The 17964-nt window shown below is 34.4% G+C and overlaps 2 protein-coding genes across 8 annotated transcripts in view; both read right to left on the bottom strand.

Moving 5' to 3' along the window:
• LOC124369116 (multidrug resistance-associated protein 1-like) overlaps positions 1-7812 on the bottom strand; it is a 93805-nt gene extending 85993 nt beyond the window's left edge. For 6 of the 7 annotated variants that reach the window (XR_006923043.1, XM_046826893.1, XM_046826876.1 and 3 more), the window contains exon 1: positions 7638-7812. Coding sequence is in view for 6 of the 7 variants with exons in the window: in XM_046826893.1 (XP_046682849.1) it covers positions 7638-7682 (45 nt within the window). In the remaining variant the exon portion in view is untranslated. Of the gene's footprint in view, positions 1-5374; positions 5510-7637 lie in introns of those variants that run through there. The other variant, XM_046826885.1, reaches the window with a different exon arrangement.
• Positions 7813-13365: 5553 nt separating this feature from the next.
• Positions 13366-17964, bottom strand: part of LOC124375220 (multidrug resistance-associated protein 1-like) — a 160864-nt gene continuing 156265 nt past the window's right edge. Inside the window, exons 31-33 of the mRNA XM_046833347.1 lie at positions 16820-16986; positions 14487-14681; positions 13366-14017 (exon numbers count right to left, since the gene is read on the bottom strand). Coding sequence (XP_046689303.1) covers positions 13906-14017; positions 14487-14681; positions 16820-16986 — 474 coding nt within the window. The 3' untranslated portion in view covers positions 13366-13905. The remainder of the gene's footprint in view (positions 14018-14486; positions 14682-16819; positions 16987-17964) is intronic.

Genomic DNA, 17964 nt, shown 5'->3' with positions numbered 1-17964 from the left:
ATTTAGAAGATAGGGTTACAAGTGAATTAGTAATATTTTGCATGTATCCAAAGTAACTCGTTTTATGGTTTGACTATTTGGATAGTGGTTAGATTAAATCTATCAAAATATTGCTTTTACTTCAAAAGTAGACCGTAAAACGATGTTTACAGTGAATAAATCTACTCTCTGTAAACTCTTTACCATGACTGTGTCCAGTGTGTATACTTCAGGACTTGTAATAGGTATTTGTTTGAGATTATTTTGAAAAAATCTCTGTACACGATGTACATTATACATAAAACACTACGTTTCAGAAATAAACAATCCAATTACTTTTAATAATGCATTGAGTAATTGAAAACAAAATCAAATGAAATGAAATAAGTTTAAAACCAAACAATTTTTAAAGGGTTTTACTTATTGAAATATATCACTATAATTACAATAGTGAGAAAATGAACCGATTTCACTGTATTTTATGTGCCTCTTATACAAGGTGATTCACGAAGATGTGAAGAAACTGAGGGAGCTTATTCTACATTTATAAATAATGAAAAAGGTTATAAACATGGGACCCGGATAATCTTCTTTGGCGAATTACGAATAGCGAAAGATTTTCGCCCGGTTTTTAGCTTACCAAGAAAAACCAGATCTTCCGGAAATTCTGGTATGGTAGATTAAGGCGAATTAAATCGTATCTAATGGTTTTTGACCTGATAAATTTAATAACACAGGTCCCAGAACTATAAGGTCGTTTTTGAAAAAAAAACCAGTGTAAAATGAAAAAAAAAGGAGTGAAACTCATTTTTTAATCTTTGGGAAAATAATACATTTTTATTTCACCAAGAACAAATCAATATTTTAAATAAAACTTGTAAAGGGTTTTAGTCTAAACAAAACTGTGTAAATAAAGTACACAGAAAGCGAATAGATATTGATAAAATTAATTTTTATTTATAACAGTAAATACACCTTTTACATTTGACTGACAATAACCTTTTTAATTACCCATTAAACAAATTAAATTTCTACTGAAAAATTGTAAATTACAATTCTTAAAAGAAAAATTATTCCATAGAATAGATAAACTTTAACAGTACATCCAGGTGTTGCTGACTACTGTACGGCTTGATTTAAATTTATTTAAAAACACAGAATGATGTTTAGCAGGACATTTTTATTTCATAAACTAGCTGACCCGGTGAACTTCGTTTCACTTACCTCTTAACATAAACCATATTAATTTAAACCCTAATTATGTATTGCAGAACCAGTAACTTTATAAAGGCATCATCATCATAGTATAGGCCATGCTATGGCATCTTAGAACTGTTCAAAATTCAATGAATACAGCGCCTTCTACACCGCAGCTGTTGAACAATGCCACAATAATTAAACAAGACTAATCTTTAATTGTGATTTGATTTAATTCAATTTTCTTTGGAGGCCAGGTAATGGAGTAAAGATATTAACCGTAAGCGATCAGGAGGCTACTGATGTGGCCAAACCTTACCTATCGCTTAGCTTGAATGGAGTATCAGGTGGTTGTCCCCAAACCTTACCTATCGCTTAGCTTGAATGGAGTATCAGGTGGTTGTCCCCAAACCTTACCTATCGCTTAGCTTGAATGGAGTATCAGGTGGTTGTCCCCAAACCTTACCTATCGCTTAGCTTGAATGGAGTATCAGGTGGTTGTCCCCAAACCTTACCTATCGCTTAGCTTGAATGGAGTATCAGGTGGTTGTCCCCAAACCTTACCTATCGCTTAGCTTGAATGGAGTCTCAGGTGGTTGTCCTCTCAGCGCGCTGGGCCATGCATAAGGGCTGGATTGGTTCTGTGTCATCACTCAGCACTTGCATAACCATATACAACACTTTTACTCAAATTTAAATGGCAGTATTTGACCTTTGGCTCTTTAAATTACTGATTTTTACAAGGGCTGTTTCTTTTTTTAACCTGTTGATCTCACGCCATGACCGCCAGACATGTGGCAGGTCCACTGTGTGCGCAGTAGTTGATCACACATCTTCCTCGCTACATTTGTCACTGTTACAACATAAAGGTGTCTTTAAAAAAGTGTTTTTAATTTCTGTCAGATCGCTTTGTTTTTATAATTGGCTGAATTAGTTTGTAACGTGATAGTCACTTTCCTTTAAATTGATTGATTGATTTGTTTTTATAGAAGAAGAACTTTTACAATGCATTGTCCCTTTGGCAAAAAGTGGATAGAACGGCAGAATAAAACAACTACCTGTCCCAGTTACACTAAAAAATTGTTAAGATGCGACGAATGTTTGACAATAACCGCTGATACTTTCAACTTTTGTATCAAGTGCGGTCACAATTTGAGCCGCATAATAAGAATTAACAGGGCCAAGGAACAAAAAAATCAAGTGAAACAACAATTGTTATCAAAACCGAAGTTCGTTTCAACAATGCTAACATCATCATCATCTGAAGGAATAACATTTTCAGAACTTAATTTAACTGGTGAAGAATTAAAATATTTGGATGAGATAGAAGAAAATCAGGAGCACAACATCGGCAATATTCTGGCTGTGCCAGACTTGTCCGAGTCAACGAGGCCTCCCGCCACACCGTCAGGTCCTAGCTAGCAAAGTGAAGACATTAGCAAGCCGAGTTTTTAAATAATTTTGATATAGAGGTGGAGTTTAACATTTAATTTTAACCCTCATCATTCGAAAGTTATATTGTTTAAAGATTCAAGTGCCGAGAAATTTAAGAAAATATGTTTCTTACCATAAAGACTGATCAATATATGTTTAATTTGATTTGTCGGCACTATAATCGATTTCTGGATCGTAGGAGAATGCTGCTCGTTCCAGGTTCACAGGAGCATTCCGTTTGTGGAATCGGTCAATTTCCTTTTCCCGGGCTCGCTGCTGTTGTGATCGATGTGCCCGAACTCGTTACATTCTTTTCTATCCACTTCATTCTGATTTACTGTAGAACGCAAATGTGCCATACCAATACGACTGTTATCATTATCAGTCTCTTGCTGGTCATCAGTGCGATTAGCGCGTGAGGTAGCTCGCCGCACATTCGATCTACTTCGACTATCTATGTTAGGTCGTTTTCTTCTCGGCATTGTAAGCAGTATCTGATATTAATGTTTTCTTGCACTAATAATGTTAACCTATAATGGCGACAGCTTTTTTACCCAAAATTGCATGCAGTAGTAAGTACACATATGATACTGAGACACTTCGTCATTTGTATTTGTTACAGCTGTTAAATTAAATTAAGTTAAACATGAACATCAATCAAACGTTTGACAGGTAAGAACGGTTTGTATGGGAAAATCAAATTGTCGTTTTTTTAGTATTTTCATTGCAATTTCGTTATATTTTCTCACCGTTTAAACCTTCCCTGGACTTCCACGAACATTTCAAGACCAAAATTAGCCAAATCGGTTCAGCCGTTCTCGAGTTTTAGCGAGACTAACGAACGGAAATTCATTTTTATTTATATAGATATTTCCAATACAATATGCAGCTGTTCAACAATGATATGATTTGAATTCTAGAATTCAAGTAATTTTGAGGGCTGAGTTTCAGTCCATATGCGTATTGGTATGTGTGTAGTAATTACTAAATGATTGGAGTTGCAATAATACACTTATGTACAAGTGAATAATAAGCCGATATCGTGTTTATTTATAATGTACGTGAAGGCAGTGCTACGGCAGCTATTGAAGAATATAGACAACGTTACCCTTACGCACAATTCTAAATGCTGGAACAATTAGTGCTACATTTCTTACTTTACGGGATACAGGATCATTTCATGGAGCAAAGTTCTAGTAAGACCGCCCTTGACAACATGATGTTGTTAAGAGGAAATCAGTTGTTGTTGAACATTGAACATAGTCCAGGTAATAGAACAAGACGCATTTCTGAACAGTTCAGGGTTGTGCAAAGTAAAGTATGGAGAACACTCAATAATACGAGCTCTATCCTGTCATAAACTAAAATACAGCATTTACATTCAGGAGATAATACCCACCGCTTGGAGTACTGCATTTAGTTCGTAGACAATTTAAGTATATTTTATTTACCGATGAGTCACATCGTGATTCACTCGTGATGGTATCAACAATTCACAAAACCAACATTCATGAACAGAAGTGAACCCTCATGCAACAGTTGAATGTAACTTTAACGTATGGTGTGGTATTATTCATTATCAGCTGATTAGACGGTTTATTTTTCACGAACGTTTAATAGGTTAGATACTTACAGTTTCTTGAAAAAGAATTACCGGCCTCGCAAAAAGATGCTCTTCTTTCAACGCGACGCCAGCTGTACTTCCAACATGATGGCGCATTGCCAAATTTTTTCAAATATTGTTTCCACCTACTTGAATCAACAGTTTCCAAATAAATGGATCGGTCGTGGAGGTCCTATACACTGGCCATCCAGGTCACAAGATCATACGCCATTGAACTTTTGCATTATGAGGACGGATGAAAGAGAAAGTTTACGAGGACAAAATTAATTCCCGTGAGGCGCTTCTTAGAAGTATTAATGAAGCAATTACGCAGTTAAAAGAAAGCCCTGTTGAACTACGGAAAGCGACAAGAGCCATCCTTAAACGAGCAGAAAAATGCATTGAAGTCGGCGGAGACAGTTTTGGAATTGTACTGTAATTTGGTTGAATAGGTTTAGATTGATGTTATCAGCTTAATTTTACCTTATACTGTTCACAAGGATAAGGATCGAATACGCCTACCACATTATCACACCTGAAATATTACAAAATGCGAGACGTGGATATGAATCCAGGTATTATTTTTGCCAAGAACAACATGGTAAGCATTTCTAGCATCTTATTTGATTGAAAATAAGAGGAGGTTTCAAAACTTTCGCCCCTTAATTTAGTTACAAAATTATTCACAAGTAATAGGGTTTTATAAAACAATTATTCAAACTATAATGAAGTAAAAAAATTGGTAGAGTAACATCAGAAACCTCATTATTCTTAAGTTTTTGCCATAATTCTTCTTTTTCAAAAACTTGCTATGGGTTCCTATTTAAAATATTAGCTTACCTCAAAACTACCACATTTGACTACCTCCAAAAACTTGAGGAGGTCAAACATTTTCTTACATCAAAAAGACTCCTCAATTAGTCACATAAACATACCCCAAAATAAATTTCTTATATGCATATTAATATATATGACTGTTATATCACACTCTCTCTCTCTCACACACACTCGCGCGCGCGCGCGTATATACGAGTACATACTGATATACTGGGACATTGCTATGAGACTTGGTGCAAACACTCTCCATCAACAGTGGAAGTGCCTCTGCATATTAAGAAATTTCGATTGGACATACAAACAAAATACTTCATAACTACTCACCATTATAAAACAAAAAACTGAAAGTTTCACTTAATTATAAACACAGGGAACTTAATTGCCAAAATCTGACTTCACACAGCATTATTCAAATCTACACCAGCTGCCCAAGGCCCAAGTGACTTGCATAAGAGCAAGTGTTGACTGACAGTAAGTTGCTGATACTGCAACTGCGTACACATACACACATGCGCGGACACACATGCGCGGACACACAAACACACACACATAACGGAGATAATGCCCTTTCGGTTGCACTTTTGCTTCGAAAGTTTAAACGGTGCAGGTTTTCGCTCTCAGATGAACAGTACAGTTGAAGACCATTAACTTGCAGAGGAATATATTGATTTTGTTGGGAAAATTTTTAAGAAAGATCCGCGACGTATTTACCAAGATATTGGACCTAAATAAGCTGAATAAGAAAATAAATGGCCTCGAACATCACTTGTTAACTTTGATAAAAAGTTTAATAAATTAACTTACAAAGATTGCCATAACACTCCATTTGAAGATGTGGTAGAACTGCTTAGTGACGGAAATTGACGTATTTGTAATACATTTGTTCTCGGACTAAAACAGCAGATTAATGGAATTAAACTAAACTATTGAAACCTAGTGAACCAATTAATGAAGGAGATTCACTTAAATATTCCTTATTATTAAGCGTATCACAATGATAAATCATAGTTGGACGATCAGTCTGATTGTAAGTATTTAGAATTGAGAATCTGATTTAAAATCAACAAACATACTTGGAAAATATCAATATTTTAAATAGTTTTGTTTATAATACAATAATATAAAACGTACAATTAGTTAGGAAAAGATCTGCGTTCCTGTTATATATTTTTGTGAGAGGAATGTTAAATTGTTCTGAAAAAGATTGTAATAAGTGGATTTCACTGCATGCCAACAAACATACAGTTATACAATTAGAAAAAAAGGAATTATTTTAAATGAAGAATGATCAATTACATGGCTGATCTTATCCATTATTTTATAACAATTGAAGGGCTGACAGAGCTTGATAGAACGCTTTTGTTTATCTAGCTTTCATCAACCTACTATTAGGTTCTGTCATTTACGACCCTTTTACAGAATTATAGTAATACAGGCAATATTTTGAAACAAACAGTGGTTTAAGGATGACTAGTCACTTAGTTGACTTTTTCCTCTTGCAAGTTACTTTATAATAATAATAATTTATATAATTGTTAATAGATAACGTGCACTATAACACTAATAACGTATGAATTTACGTGCATCCAATGTATGAGGTCATTTACTATTTCAGAATGAAGTAAGTTCAAATTCCACTAGACTATCTACGTGGTAATTTACAGTTGTTGTTTCCTTGTGCCGTATAAGCCAATTTCCACAACTACAAATTCTATTCTATACTGATACAACTTATAATTTCTCAACAATATTTTTAAGACGATATAAAACCTTTCAGATTGGGATTTTGTAGTACAGGTTTTCAATGGGAAACTTCAAAACAGTGGAGACTCTTGATAAGAGAAGCCATACCAACAGTATGACAATTCAATCTAATGACCTTGATGTATGGTGGATGTGTTTGTTCCTACAAAGTAGATTTTTGTCATTTAATTGTAGTGGAAAGTTAGATTCGAGACATTTCAGTCAATAACTCTCTAAAGGGGCAGTTACTGTTGGAAAGGAACATATACGACTAGTATGAAACATTTCCGGGAAAGGTTCTAAATAATTGAACTGCAAGTGGCATTCTGTCGGCCTCGCTTTAGTAGGGCGTTGCTCGTCACCGTAAGATGGGCAGATACATGTTGTTCTTTACAGAAAGCTAAATGCAAGTATACAAACAGTTTTTTGTATAACAAATCATTGAATATGGTGATGTTTGAAAATTTAACACTAAAAATTGTAGCCTACATCTCCATTTGCATGGACTGTAGTGGTACTCCCAAGACGTGGGTTGTGGAAACGGAAGTGGGGCGTTGAAACTGATATTACAGTACCATGCCGTATGAAATATCATTGAAAAGATCTTAATCGACTCTCTAATATGTAATTATTATGTTTTTGGGAGCGAAAGCATTCCAAGACTTCTAAAACTTGATAATTGAGAACAATTATTTAGAGCACAAGAGGAATGAGTTGATTGTTATGCACAGGAGACTTGTTAAACAAGCTAAGTAAAGCAAGTCAATAACAACTCTATATGTACCTAAATTTGTAGAACATGTTAAAAGCAATTGTTATTAATAACAATCTTTAAAAAACTCACCCAAAAACGTGAATCACAGAATCTACTTTCGTTGGTGTGATTCATTAGTTATTTACTTAATAAATCGCAAAAATAGGTTTATAAAAACATTAATTTTGCCACAAATAATTTAACACTGTGTAACTAACAAAACGTAAGACATGCTTTAAACAATCTACAGAGCACTGACGAGCAACGTAACTGCTATTAAAAGCACTTAGTGTTGCATTATCTATACCTTAGTTTGATAAGGTTTGTTTACATTCTGATTGTAATGCAATTTTAAATTATGTAATTTAATAACAATTTTTAGTACTAATAGAATTTATTGTCTAATGAGAAATATTATATCCATAAAAATTAGTTATCAAAATAACGTCTTATGAATAGAATCTTTTACGTCAAAGATTGAAAATATAAAAGTTCCTCGCCATTACAAAATTCTCCATAGTATGATATTCCAAAAAATCCATAGACCCAACATTCTTCTCCGGCCGTTAGCTCTCATGATTAACCTTTCAGAGGATTGCCTACAGCCCTTTTGGTTACTTTAATACCACTAGTAGGATACACTGGCAGTATTAATAAGTAATTTTGAATATAAATCTATTTAAAATGTACCATTCTGGAGACTCTGGAAATCATTGTATCACGTCTCGAAGAAGACTCAACACAAAATGAAATGATTAAACTTCCTGTGTGTACTAGTGATTATGGAACTGCTATAACATTGTAATCAGTGTAATTAGTTTGAGTTAGAGGGTAACATTTTTTCAAGATGTGGCAATGGTGATGAGATTTCCACTGTTGCTTATTTTTGCCAATATCTTCATAGAGAAATGTGAGCAATAATAGCCTTAGCTTTATTTTAGTTCTAACCAAATATTTAGTGAAGATCATTGGATAATACATTTGCTCGTATGAAGGCTCTAAAATGAATGATTTTTTTTTAAATGACACTAGCTGGTACCGGCGAATTCACGCGCAGTTTTCAAAATCGAATCCTTATACTACTTAGTAAGAGCACTTATGATGTAATTGTATGATGGAGGAGCCCTAAGAAATTTTTTCAACATAAGTAGGCATACATCCGGTATATATTATTTCCGTGTTTATGGTTACGAGTATCAGAGTTTAAACTGGCTCATATGTCATGTTTTGCACAATTAGGTGCATTTCTGGTTCGAATTATTTATATTTCCAACACCACAGCTGTCTGCTTTGTAGTCCCGATCAAAAATACAAACACATTTGTCTCAGAAATGTACTTTGGTCAAAAAACGTTTACTTCTTGGAACATCATGTAGTTCTGGTCTAAGATATTTCCAGTACCATAGTAGATATTGCCTTGTTGTCCCGACGAAGTAAAAATATGTACATACATAGGTCTGAGAAACCTACTTTAACGTGTCTATTTAACGGTATACACAACAGTATAATATAACTTACAGTGCCACAGATGAGTTTGCCTACTCGGTACATATGTTTTTTTATCGAGAGCTACTTTTGCTCTGAAATCTACTTCGGTCAAAAAGCGACTACTTCCAACTCTTGTAATCTACTTTCCATCTAAGGTATTTCCAGTGACATAGTTGGGTTTTTCTGGTTGGCCCGATGAAGAAAATGTACATACATATGTACCGTAAGCTTAATTCGGTTTAGGGGGAAATCCTATATATATCCGCTATAAGGGAGAAATTCTTATTAAGTTCCTACAACTTGCTAAAATAGTCCTTCATAAGGGTTTGCACTGTGAAGTCTTGTTGTTTATTGGACTGTAGTCTGAGGAAGAATGGATCGTTGAAGTGTTCATTTCTCTAATTTTTCTTGAGCCAATATTAAAATGCCATATCACGCTGTCAAAGAAGCTCACCAGTTTGGAGCACCGTACTTAAAAACGTCCACAGCTTTGATCATTAAAGTTGGTTTTATAACAGGGCTTAAGTAATATTACAATACATTAGATGTTTTTAATTCATCGTTGGCGCAAGCTGAAGTAAAGAATATCAAGTTTGTATTTGCTATCTGCATTACACTACTGATTAAGCACTGTACAATTATTATTTAATTAAATTTAAATAGATGTTTCAGCCTATTTGTTGAACTTCATCTGAAGCTGTGAACAACTGTTTAGTGTTTGTTAAATTTGGATTATAAAACATAAATACTAGTTTTTTTCAGAATTCAAAAATATTCCAGGTAACTTCTCTTGTCTAACTCTTCTTATAAACCTGCCTCGGATTTCAACAAATATTTTACAAAAAGGACTAGCTGAATTGGTGGAGCCGTTCTCAAGATTAATGCTTAGCAACATATTTTGCTATCCATTGTGGATCTTCTTCCATCCACAATGAGAATAGAAGTCCAAAATGAGCTTCGTTTTTTTGGGTGCGTATGTATTAAAAAACGTGTTAAACGATGTCCTTAATGATGAGTTATTCTAATGAAAGTACAAACATATTTACTTAAGATATTGGAATGCTATACACGAGGGTTGTAAATAAAGAAATGAGACTGGTTCGATATGTTTTATTTACAATATACGTATATGAACTCTATCCCCTCAAAGCAGTTCCCTTGGGAAGCCCCACACCGCTTCATTTGGGTTTCCCACTCTTCGTAGCAGTGCTGAAAGTCAGAAAATGGATGTCCTTTACCTGGTCGGTCACATTCTGTTTTCTATTCTTCCAAAATGATGTAATTCGAAACAGCTTTTTAGCTTAGGGAACATGAAAAAGTCACAAGGACACAAGTCACGATAACAGTCACAGAAGTGTTTTTTCTGGTCAAAAACTCAGTATTTGAGAGAGCAGTGTGGCAAGGCGCAATGCCGTGATGCATCATCCAGTTGTCTCACGCCCATGACTCTTTTCCACAGCCTTTCAAGGATTTCACGATAAATGCATTTATTTACAGTTTGTCCTGCAGGCAAAAACTCTGTATGGACAATTACAATGGAATCAAACAAAAAATCAGCCTGGTTTTCACTTAGAATTTGCTCATTCTTTCCTTTTTCGGATGAAGTGAGTTGGAAGTGTGCCATTCTTTAATCTGACGTTTTGTTTGTGGGTCGTACTCAAAAATACAAGATTCGTTACCGGTAATAACTTGTTTTTAGAAAATCAGCATCTCTGTCAATTTGTCTCAAAATATGTCGACAAACTTCCTTTTTCTTGAAAAGTGAGTTTTTGGAACCTATGGAAGTTACCGAAGTGGGCGTAGTTCACGATCTGTAGATTAAGTACCTACACACCAGTACAGAACAGTAGGCCTACCTCCTATATTTGCACCCAGATAAACGATCACAATTAATGTTATAAATTACTGGTTCTGAAATATTTTGTGTTAGCCTTTTAAAATATGGCAAGAATAGAATCACTCCATCACGACAACACAAGGTAAACTACTAAGTAAATAAACGCACGAAAGGCCGTGGTTCGTCACATGCTCAACGTGGTCGTGTTTGTTAGATTATAGTCAAGGACTACGAAACAACATGACATAAGGCTCCTCATGCACGTTGGACTATTTGGTTTTGAACAGTTCAAATCCAATCGTCACGTGTGCGAAGTCGTTCAAGTAAATAATTTACTGGAGAACTGACGGCATTTTCGGCCGTCGTCCAACCAATACCGCTCTGACGACGAAAACTGACGGGCATGGTTGAATCGATCGGCTAGCCGTCTGTAGACTGGCGACAACATTAAGTTGCGTTTAAACTGGCAAGTAAAGTTGCGAGAGAGCTTGCACAACAGCTGTAGCATAATGTGAACAAGATAAACAATTTTACTCAAGAGAACTGTCGCAAATACTTGCTACAGTTGTATCGCTGGTTGTTCCGGGACGAAGTCTGTTCACAAACGGCAGTGATATCTCGGCAATGTTTATAATTGAAATTTTAATAGCCGACACTGTTCTCCAGTTCTTGTAAACAACTGTTTGACACTGGTTGCGGCACCGCTCGCGAGAGCTCTTACGCCCATTTAGACTAGCGCTACTTTCTTGTACCTACCCACTACTTTCTTCTCCAAAGGTATATTAAGTGGCTTGGTAAAAATCCAACTGACATTCTGGTGTACTAAAAAATCCGGGTTGCACCTCTTATGAAACCGTCAAATATTTATTCAACGAACCGAACTCTTTATACCTGTTTATACCCTATAAAGCTGTACATTTTAGTCCTGTGCTATCTATCTAACACACGTATTTTCAAAATACAATTTTCACTCAAGAATAAGAGTTGGACAACTTTGTCCGGAGACCTACCTTCGGCGACTGAATACTGTAAGTACACAAAACCCGTTTGTATCGCGGTCACTACCGCTCTGCCGCTTTACAGCTTAAAGCGTACCGCTCCAAAGTCTGGAACGATCGGTCGTCCGATTTTAATTGTCCAATGCATTGTTACGTTTTTATGGGGAGGAGGGAGGCTTGTCGCGACACAGGAGTAGAAATAATTAAGATAAACTCCACTACACTAGTGGAAGTAACCTTAGATAAACCGGCGTCAAATGGAGCTCGCGAACATATGTCGATCTTCATTCACAATTTTACGAACCACGTCGCGTAAAATACGATGTTTCGAGATTAATCAGCCCTTGATTAAAGGAGCTGTCTTGATTTTATAAATTCTTGGAGACGGAAAATTTGTTTTTAAAATTTTCCTGGTTCTCAGGAAGATTCCTGGCTTATTCCCGGTCCTGTGGCCACCCTGTATTAGTTTTGTTTATTAAACAGGTTACAAAATGGTTATAAATTACCTTTATTAACTTCATGATATTTGCTGCTGATATTTAAGAAATTAAAAAGAAGTTATGATTGCTGTACTGTTAAGGTTACATTTAGCGAGTTTAATCATTATTTATTTCTTGTAGTTCTATGTTTTTGACCTGACTGTAATATAATATCGTCCACATTAATGACTAAATTGATATAACAAGGTAAATACCACAGTCTTCAAAATTAAAAATTAGGGCCATCTTGTATTTAGCTCTTTAATCTGCACTAAACATATTTTCCTACTTTCTGAAACACCTTCAACCACCTGATCACTTAAAATACTATTTTACCAGTTTTTGGCTGCCTAGTCTGTATTTTGTCCAAAATGAGGTTGTGGCTAAAGCATTAAAATATTTTAAAGAGACCGAAATTCAAGTCTGTTATATTCTTCAGTTAATTGTATTTGTCTCAACAGAAAAATTTCCAATTTGGCTTTTGAATGTTACTAGCTCTGGCTCCATTCAGTTGTTGACACTGTTACAGTAATAGTATTTGCATGTGTAACTTAGACTTGGAACGGGAATCGGTACTTCAAAATTTGTTATAAATGGCTGACTTTTGTCTAACATATTGACTGAGGAGTACACACCTCACTAACACTCCAACTCTAGTCTCTACATGACTTGTGTTGCAGTGAAGAGATTAAAGGGCAGGATAAACAACTAATATTTATAAACAAGTTTTTGTTATATCATGTTTTATATAATTAAGTTGTTTTTCCATTAAATGGTCAAACAAATTCAAGAGTTTAAGTATTCATTACATATTTCTCTATGTGTTATAAAAATGTGTTTCTAGTGGATACTATATGTACCGATTCTAAAAAGAATTACCTACTGGTATTGGTAAGTCATACTCATCACTGATGACATGAACATATTCAAACAAATATTTGTCAGAAAGGTCATAATGATTTAAATAATAAATGGTATCTGATATTTTCTCGAAAAGGACGATTGATTACAAGTAGTAGAAATAGATAATTCTTTATTTTTCAAACATATAATGGACATTTTGTTTTATTGTAATTTACTGATAAATGTGTTCTTCCGTATTGCTAGTATCTTTAGTTTTGTACTGTTATCATCTTAAAACTATAACTATAACTTTAAGAAATTGTGTAGGAAAAATATTTTTCTTATCACCTAATGATCCTTTCTAAAAGAACTTAACAGTTTTTTTTAATATTGTGTAAAGCCTTACATAATATTTTGCTCTAACAGATGTAAACAATTATGTTGACTATTTTTAATTTATGGGACTGGTTGATGAATTAAATGAGGCCTTACATAAGTATATGTATTTTATTAAACTTTATTTGAATAAATTTGGGATATCAATTACATTGCAAATGTTGTAAAAATTGTTTTCACATTTAAAGTGAACTCGATATTGCTTAAGCTAAATGATGAAAAGTTTGTATTGTTGAAAGTTCTATTACTATTACATGAAAAAATATCATAATATTAATTAATACTGCTAACATATTTATTTCAGTCATTTTGAAGTACTATATAAGGCCTGCATCCTTGGCTAATCCATAAAAGATTGATGAAGAGGACTTCAGTAGATTTTTAGGAGAGTCAAACTCCTTTATTAGCCCTTGATCCAACACTAAAACTCTGTAACATAAAACATTGATGAAAGGCATTTCAGTAAAGTTAAACTTCTCCATTAACAATAAACAATAAACTAAGGGGAATTCAGTGAAGTAAAACTCCTTAATCGGGCCATAATCTACAACTAAATTCTGTCACATAAAACATTCCTGTTAGGGATTTCAATAAAGCCAAAGTCATTGATTAGGCTTTGATCTAGAAACGCAACTATGTAGCATAAAACAATTATAAATGGATTTCAGTTTGAAAACTGTACAGTGAAAACTTTTTACTGTATTTATGATTTTTATTTAAAAAACCTATTAAATGATTTTTCAAGATAATTGCCTTAAAGATATTTATTAGAGAAAATAGGGAGAAAGAAATAATACTGACAGAAATTATTCATCAAGATTAAAAATAATTAAATAAAAAAATAATTGGTCCCAGCACCTTGTGTTTAGATTTCAAAGGTACGTTTGTTGTCACTCACCTATCAGAGTCCATTATGGTGTTGAGCCGGTGAGCAATAGTGAGTACTGTGCAGTCTCGGAACTCTCTGCGGATGGTCTGCTGGATCAGATCATCAGTCTCCAAGTCAATGGCAGCTGTTGCCTCGTCCAGTATCAACACCTTGGTCTTGCGCAGCAGAGCTCTAGCCAAGCAGATCAACTGGCGTTGACCAATGCTGCAATCAGTACACTAGTTAACCTTCCCAGAATTGCAAATACTGTAAAGCCAGCCAATGTTTTACTTGTGAAAGACAAAAGGTTGACAGACATCTCCATAAGATATTGAATCGTTGCATATAACCCGTTACTATCTGTTCCTATAATCATCATTTCTTGTGATGGCTTTGTTGTGCACATCACACTACCAATAGGAAGTACAAATAGATTGTAACAGCTTTTGGATAAGTTGCTTTGAGCAGAACAGAAATGCAGGTTAGCACGAGTATACCTAAACACGTTTGCATCCTCTAATTGGTGAGGACCGATAACCATGTGTTGAATCTTGTTTAAATATTTTAGCATGTCACGGAACACTGAGCTAGGACAACTTCACAGACAATCTTCTTCCTATCTTTTATAACTTGGCAATGATAGGAAGGACAAATAAAACTATAGTGGTACATTTACTTAGATTTTAAACAATATGAAGTGTAAAATTATACCAAAAATAAAGGGTTGCTTTGAGATCAGATGTTTTCTTAATTTTTCAGATGAATAGAGGTAAATTTTAAGGATTTTTTGGGGGTGCTTTATTTCTATTCTTTCCATTAATTATTTCTCCACCAATTAGTTTTTCTTCACTTCTTCATTTTCATTGTTTGTTGTAAAATAAATTGCTTTTACTATTCTTTTAACAAATTTTAATTATTGAATTAAAATGAATTTTATAATACTGATAAAATGCACTTAGCATATAACATTTGGAACACCATGATATATTCAAACAGAAGTAAGCACATATCAGATGACTATTATTTAAGTGTACATGGTTAAGGTGATCACGGGTTAAGCACAATTGTAACAGGTTCTTTCTTATATTAGGATTTCCGTGCGTAGAAGTATTTTATGGTTTTTATATGGTTTGTGTTTCCAATAGTTGATATTGTCTTGTTGCCTCAGTGAATACAAGGCGTGTTCAGAAAGTAAGTACTGTTTCATTCTACTGCCACCGTAGCGCTGCAATCGGTGTTCCGCACATGCGCACTAGTTGTTCTTGTTCACTGGCTATCGGCTCATGCCATTTAAGTTGTTCTATGTTGTGTTTTCATTTTTCTCTGAACGTTTAAAATGTTTAAGATTATTGATCCCACCGATTGTGAGATTCATTCATTCCGAAGAAAAAAATTCAAGACCTGAATGTCTGCACAAAAAAATCATGTACATGGTCTTTTGGGATTGGAAATGTTTTTTACTGATTGATTTTCTCTCAAGAGGTGAAACCATTAATGTGGCAAGGTATTGCGAAACCTGAAGATCGGACCTGCCTGACGGCAACTTGGCACCGTCTGACTACCATTTGTTTCTGCACATGAAGCGTGAGCTAGGCGGTCAATGCTTTAAAACCGACAATGAAGTGAAAACTGCTGTGGAGTCGTGGCTACATTCGTTGGGGGGAACCTTCTACGAATATGGTTTTAGACAAATTGATCACCTGCTACGACAAGTGTTTGAACACATCGGTGGAAACTATGTCGAAAAATAGTTTAAAGTTTGGGCCTTCATTTAGAAATTAAATTGTGTTGAAAAAAATTGTATTTACTTTCTGAACATGCCTCGTACATAGGACTGAGATGCGGTTCAAAATACTACCGTGTCCATGTGTTAAGCTAGTATAAAACAGAATATTATTTCGAATCCAACCAGTTTCGAGTACCTTATGTGCAAAAAAGTAGTTTACAGTGTTTAAAAAATATTTCCAATGCATTAAATAGTTTAAATTTGTCACTGTCATTATCTGTAGTGAGATATAGTAACTTTGTCTTTACTATAAGCATTAGATCTCTATAATCAATCAATACATGCTTAATATTTTATAAAATTTAAAAGTGAACAAATATGTCAGCTAGTGTTACAAATTTCAGCTAAAAGTGCCTTCAGTTGTATAGTGTAAGTTCAATTTGGAAACGGATAATATAGTTTCCTTATATAAATGTAAAAAGAGTAGTTGTCATATGTTGTTATTCTTGTAGTATAAAACTAGGAGGACAAAAAATAAGAAAACTGTCAGGCTACATCTTAAACTGCCCTAATAGTAAAACAGAAACATAATCACACAGAGTCTAGGTTACGATGCTGAGACTGCGTAAGTTCATACCTCAAGTTCTCTCCACCCTCAGCAACAGGGTGCTTCAAACCTTGTGGAAGACTCTTGACGTATTCACTGAGGTGAGCAAGCTCTAAAGCGCACCATATATCTGTATCACTGAACATTTCAAATGGGTCCAAGTTCATGCGGAGATGGCCCGAGAACAGCACTGGATCCTGAAATTGTTCTAGAGGTTTTAGAAGTCTCACAAGATATTAATTGAATAGCTAGTATAAACAACGGGTCAGGTTCCAAATTTAACATTTTGATCAAATAAACTTAATAGCTAGAATAAACACTTTTGATAGATATAACATTTCACACTATTTAATTATACTAACTTAATGTAATTTAATGTAATTTTATTAAACCTTAATGATACAAGAAGACTAAGGTGATCACAGCTCCTGCATTACCACCTAAGCGAAGAAAAATGCATTTATTTTCACAATGTGTGCTACTGAGGAATAATTTAGTGTGACTAATCCCTGTTAATTAGGTGTTCTTGCTTGTTTCCATTCATACTGTTATAAATTTAAAAAATATATCCCTTCCAGCGCAGTCAATGGAAAGGTAAATATGTCTTCATACCTAAAATTCAAAATAAAGATGCATTATTATAAACATTTTTCCTCCTAGTTTGATGCAAATTTTTAATTAGACTAGTTTTGAGTACACCATCCCATTATCAAATGTGGTAAAATTTTAAAAAAATTGGATACATAGATGAAATTAAAATTACTACACAACGTAAACAACCGCACAGAGACTCACACAATGAAAATAAATACAAATAATTCAATTTTTGTGAATGACCGACCATTAACAGACTACAAGATTATGTCGTACAGAACCAAAACGTCATTGTTCAGTGATGTCTGTGCGATATATTGTATAAGGCAATTTATGTACTTATAAAGTATCAGATTATAATTATTTGGGTTTTGGAAGTCACAATTGGTGAACATGCAAATTTTCCACAAATTCTGTCTTGAGGATGATCGTAAAAGGCAAATATCTAATAAACCAACCTAAAAACCAAAGCACAATTACAACAGCTTTAGAATCTGTTACAAGACTGTAAAGTAAACGTCCCAGATAAAAATTAATATATTACTAGCTATTATACGTCCACCTATAGAAGTAGTTGAGGA

This window comes from Homalodisca vitripennis, chromosome 1, assembly GCF_021130785.1.
Source record: "Homalodisca vitripennis isolate AUS2020 chromosome 1, UT_GWSS_2.1, whole genome shotgun sequence".
Taxonomy (NCBI): Eukaryota; Metazoa; Arthropoda; class Insecta; order Hemiptera; family Cicadellidae; genus Homalodisca; species Homalodisca vitripennis.
This window is presented reverse-complemented; position numbering and strand designations above follow the sequence as displayed.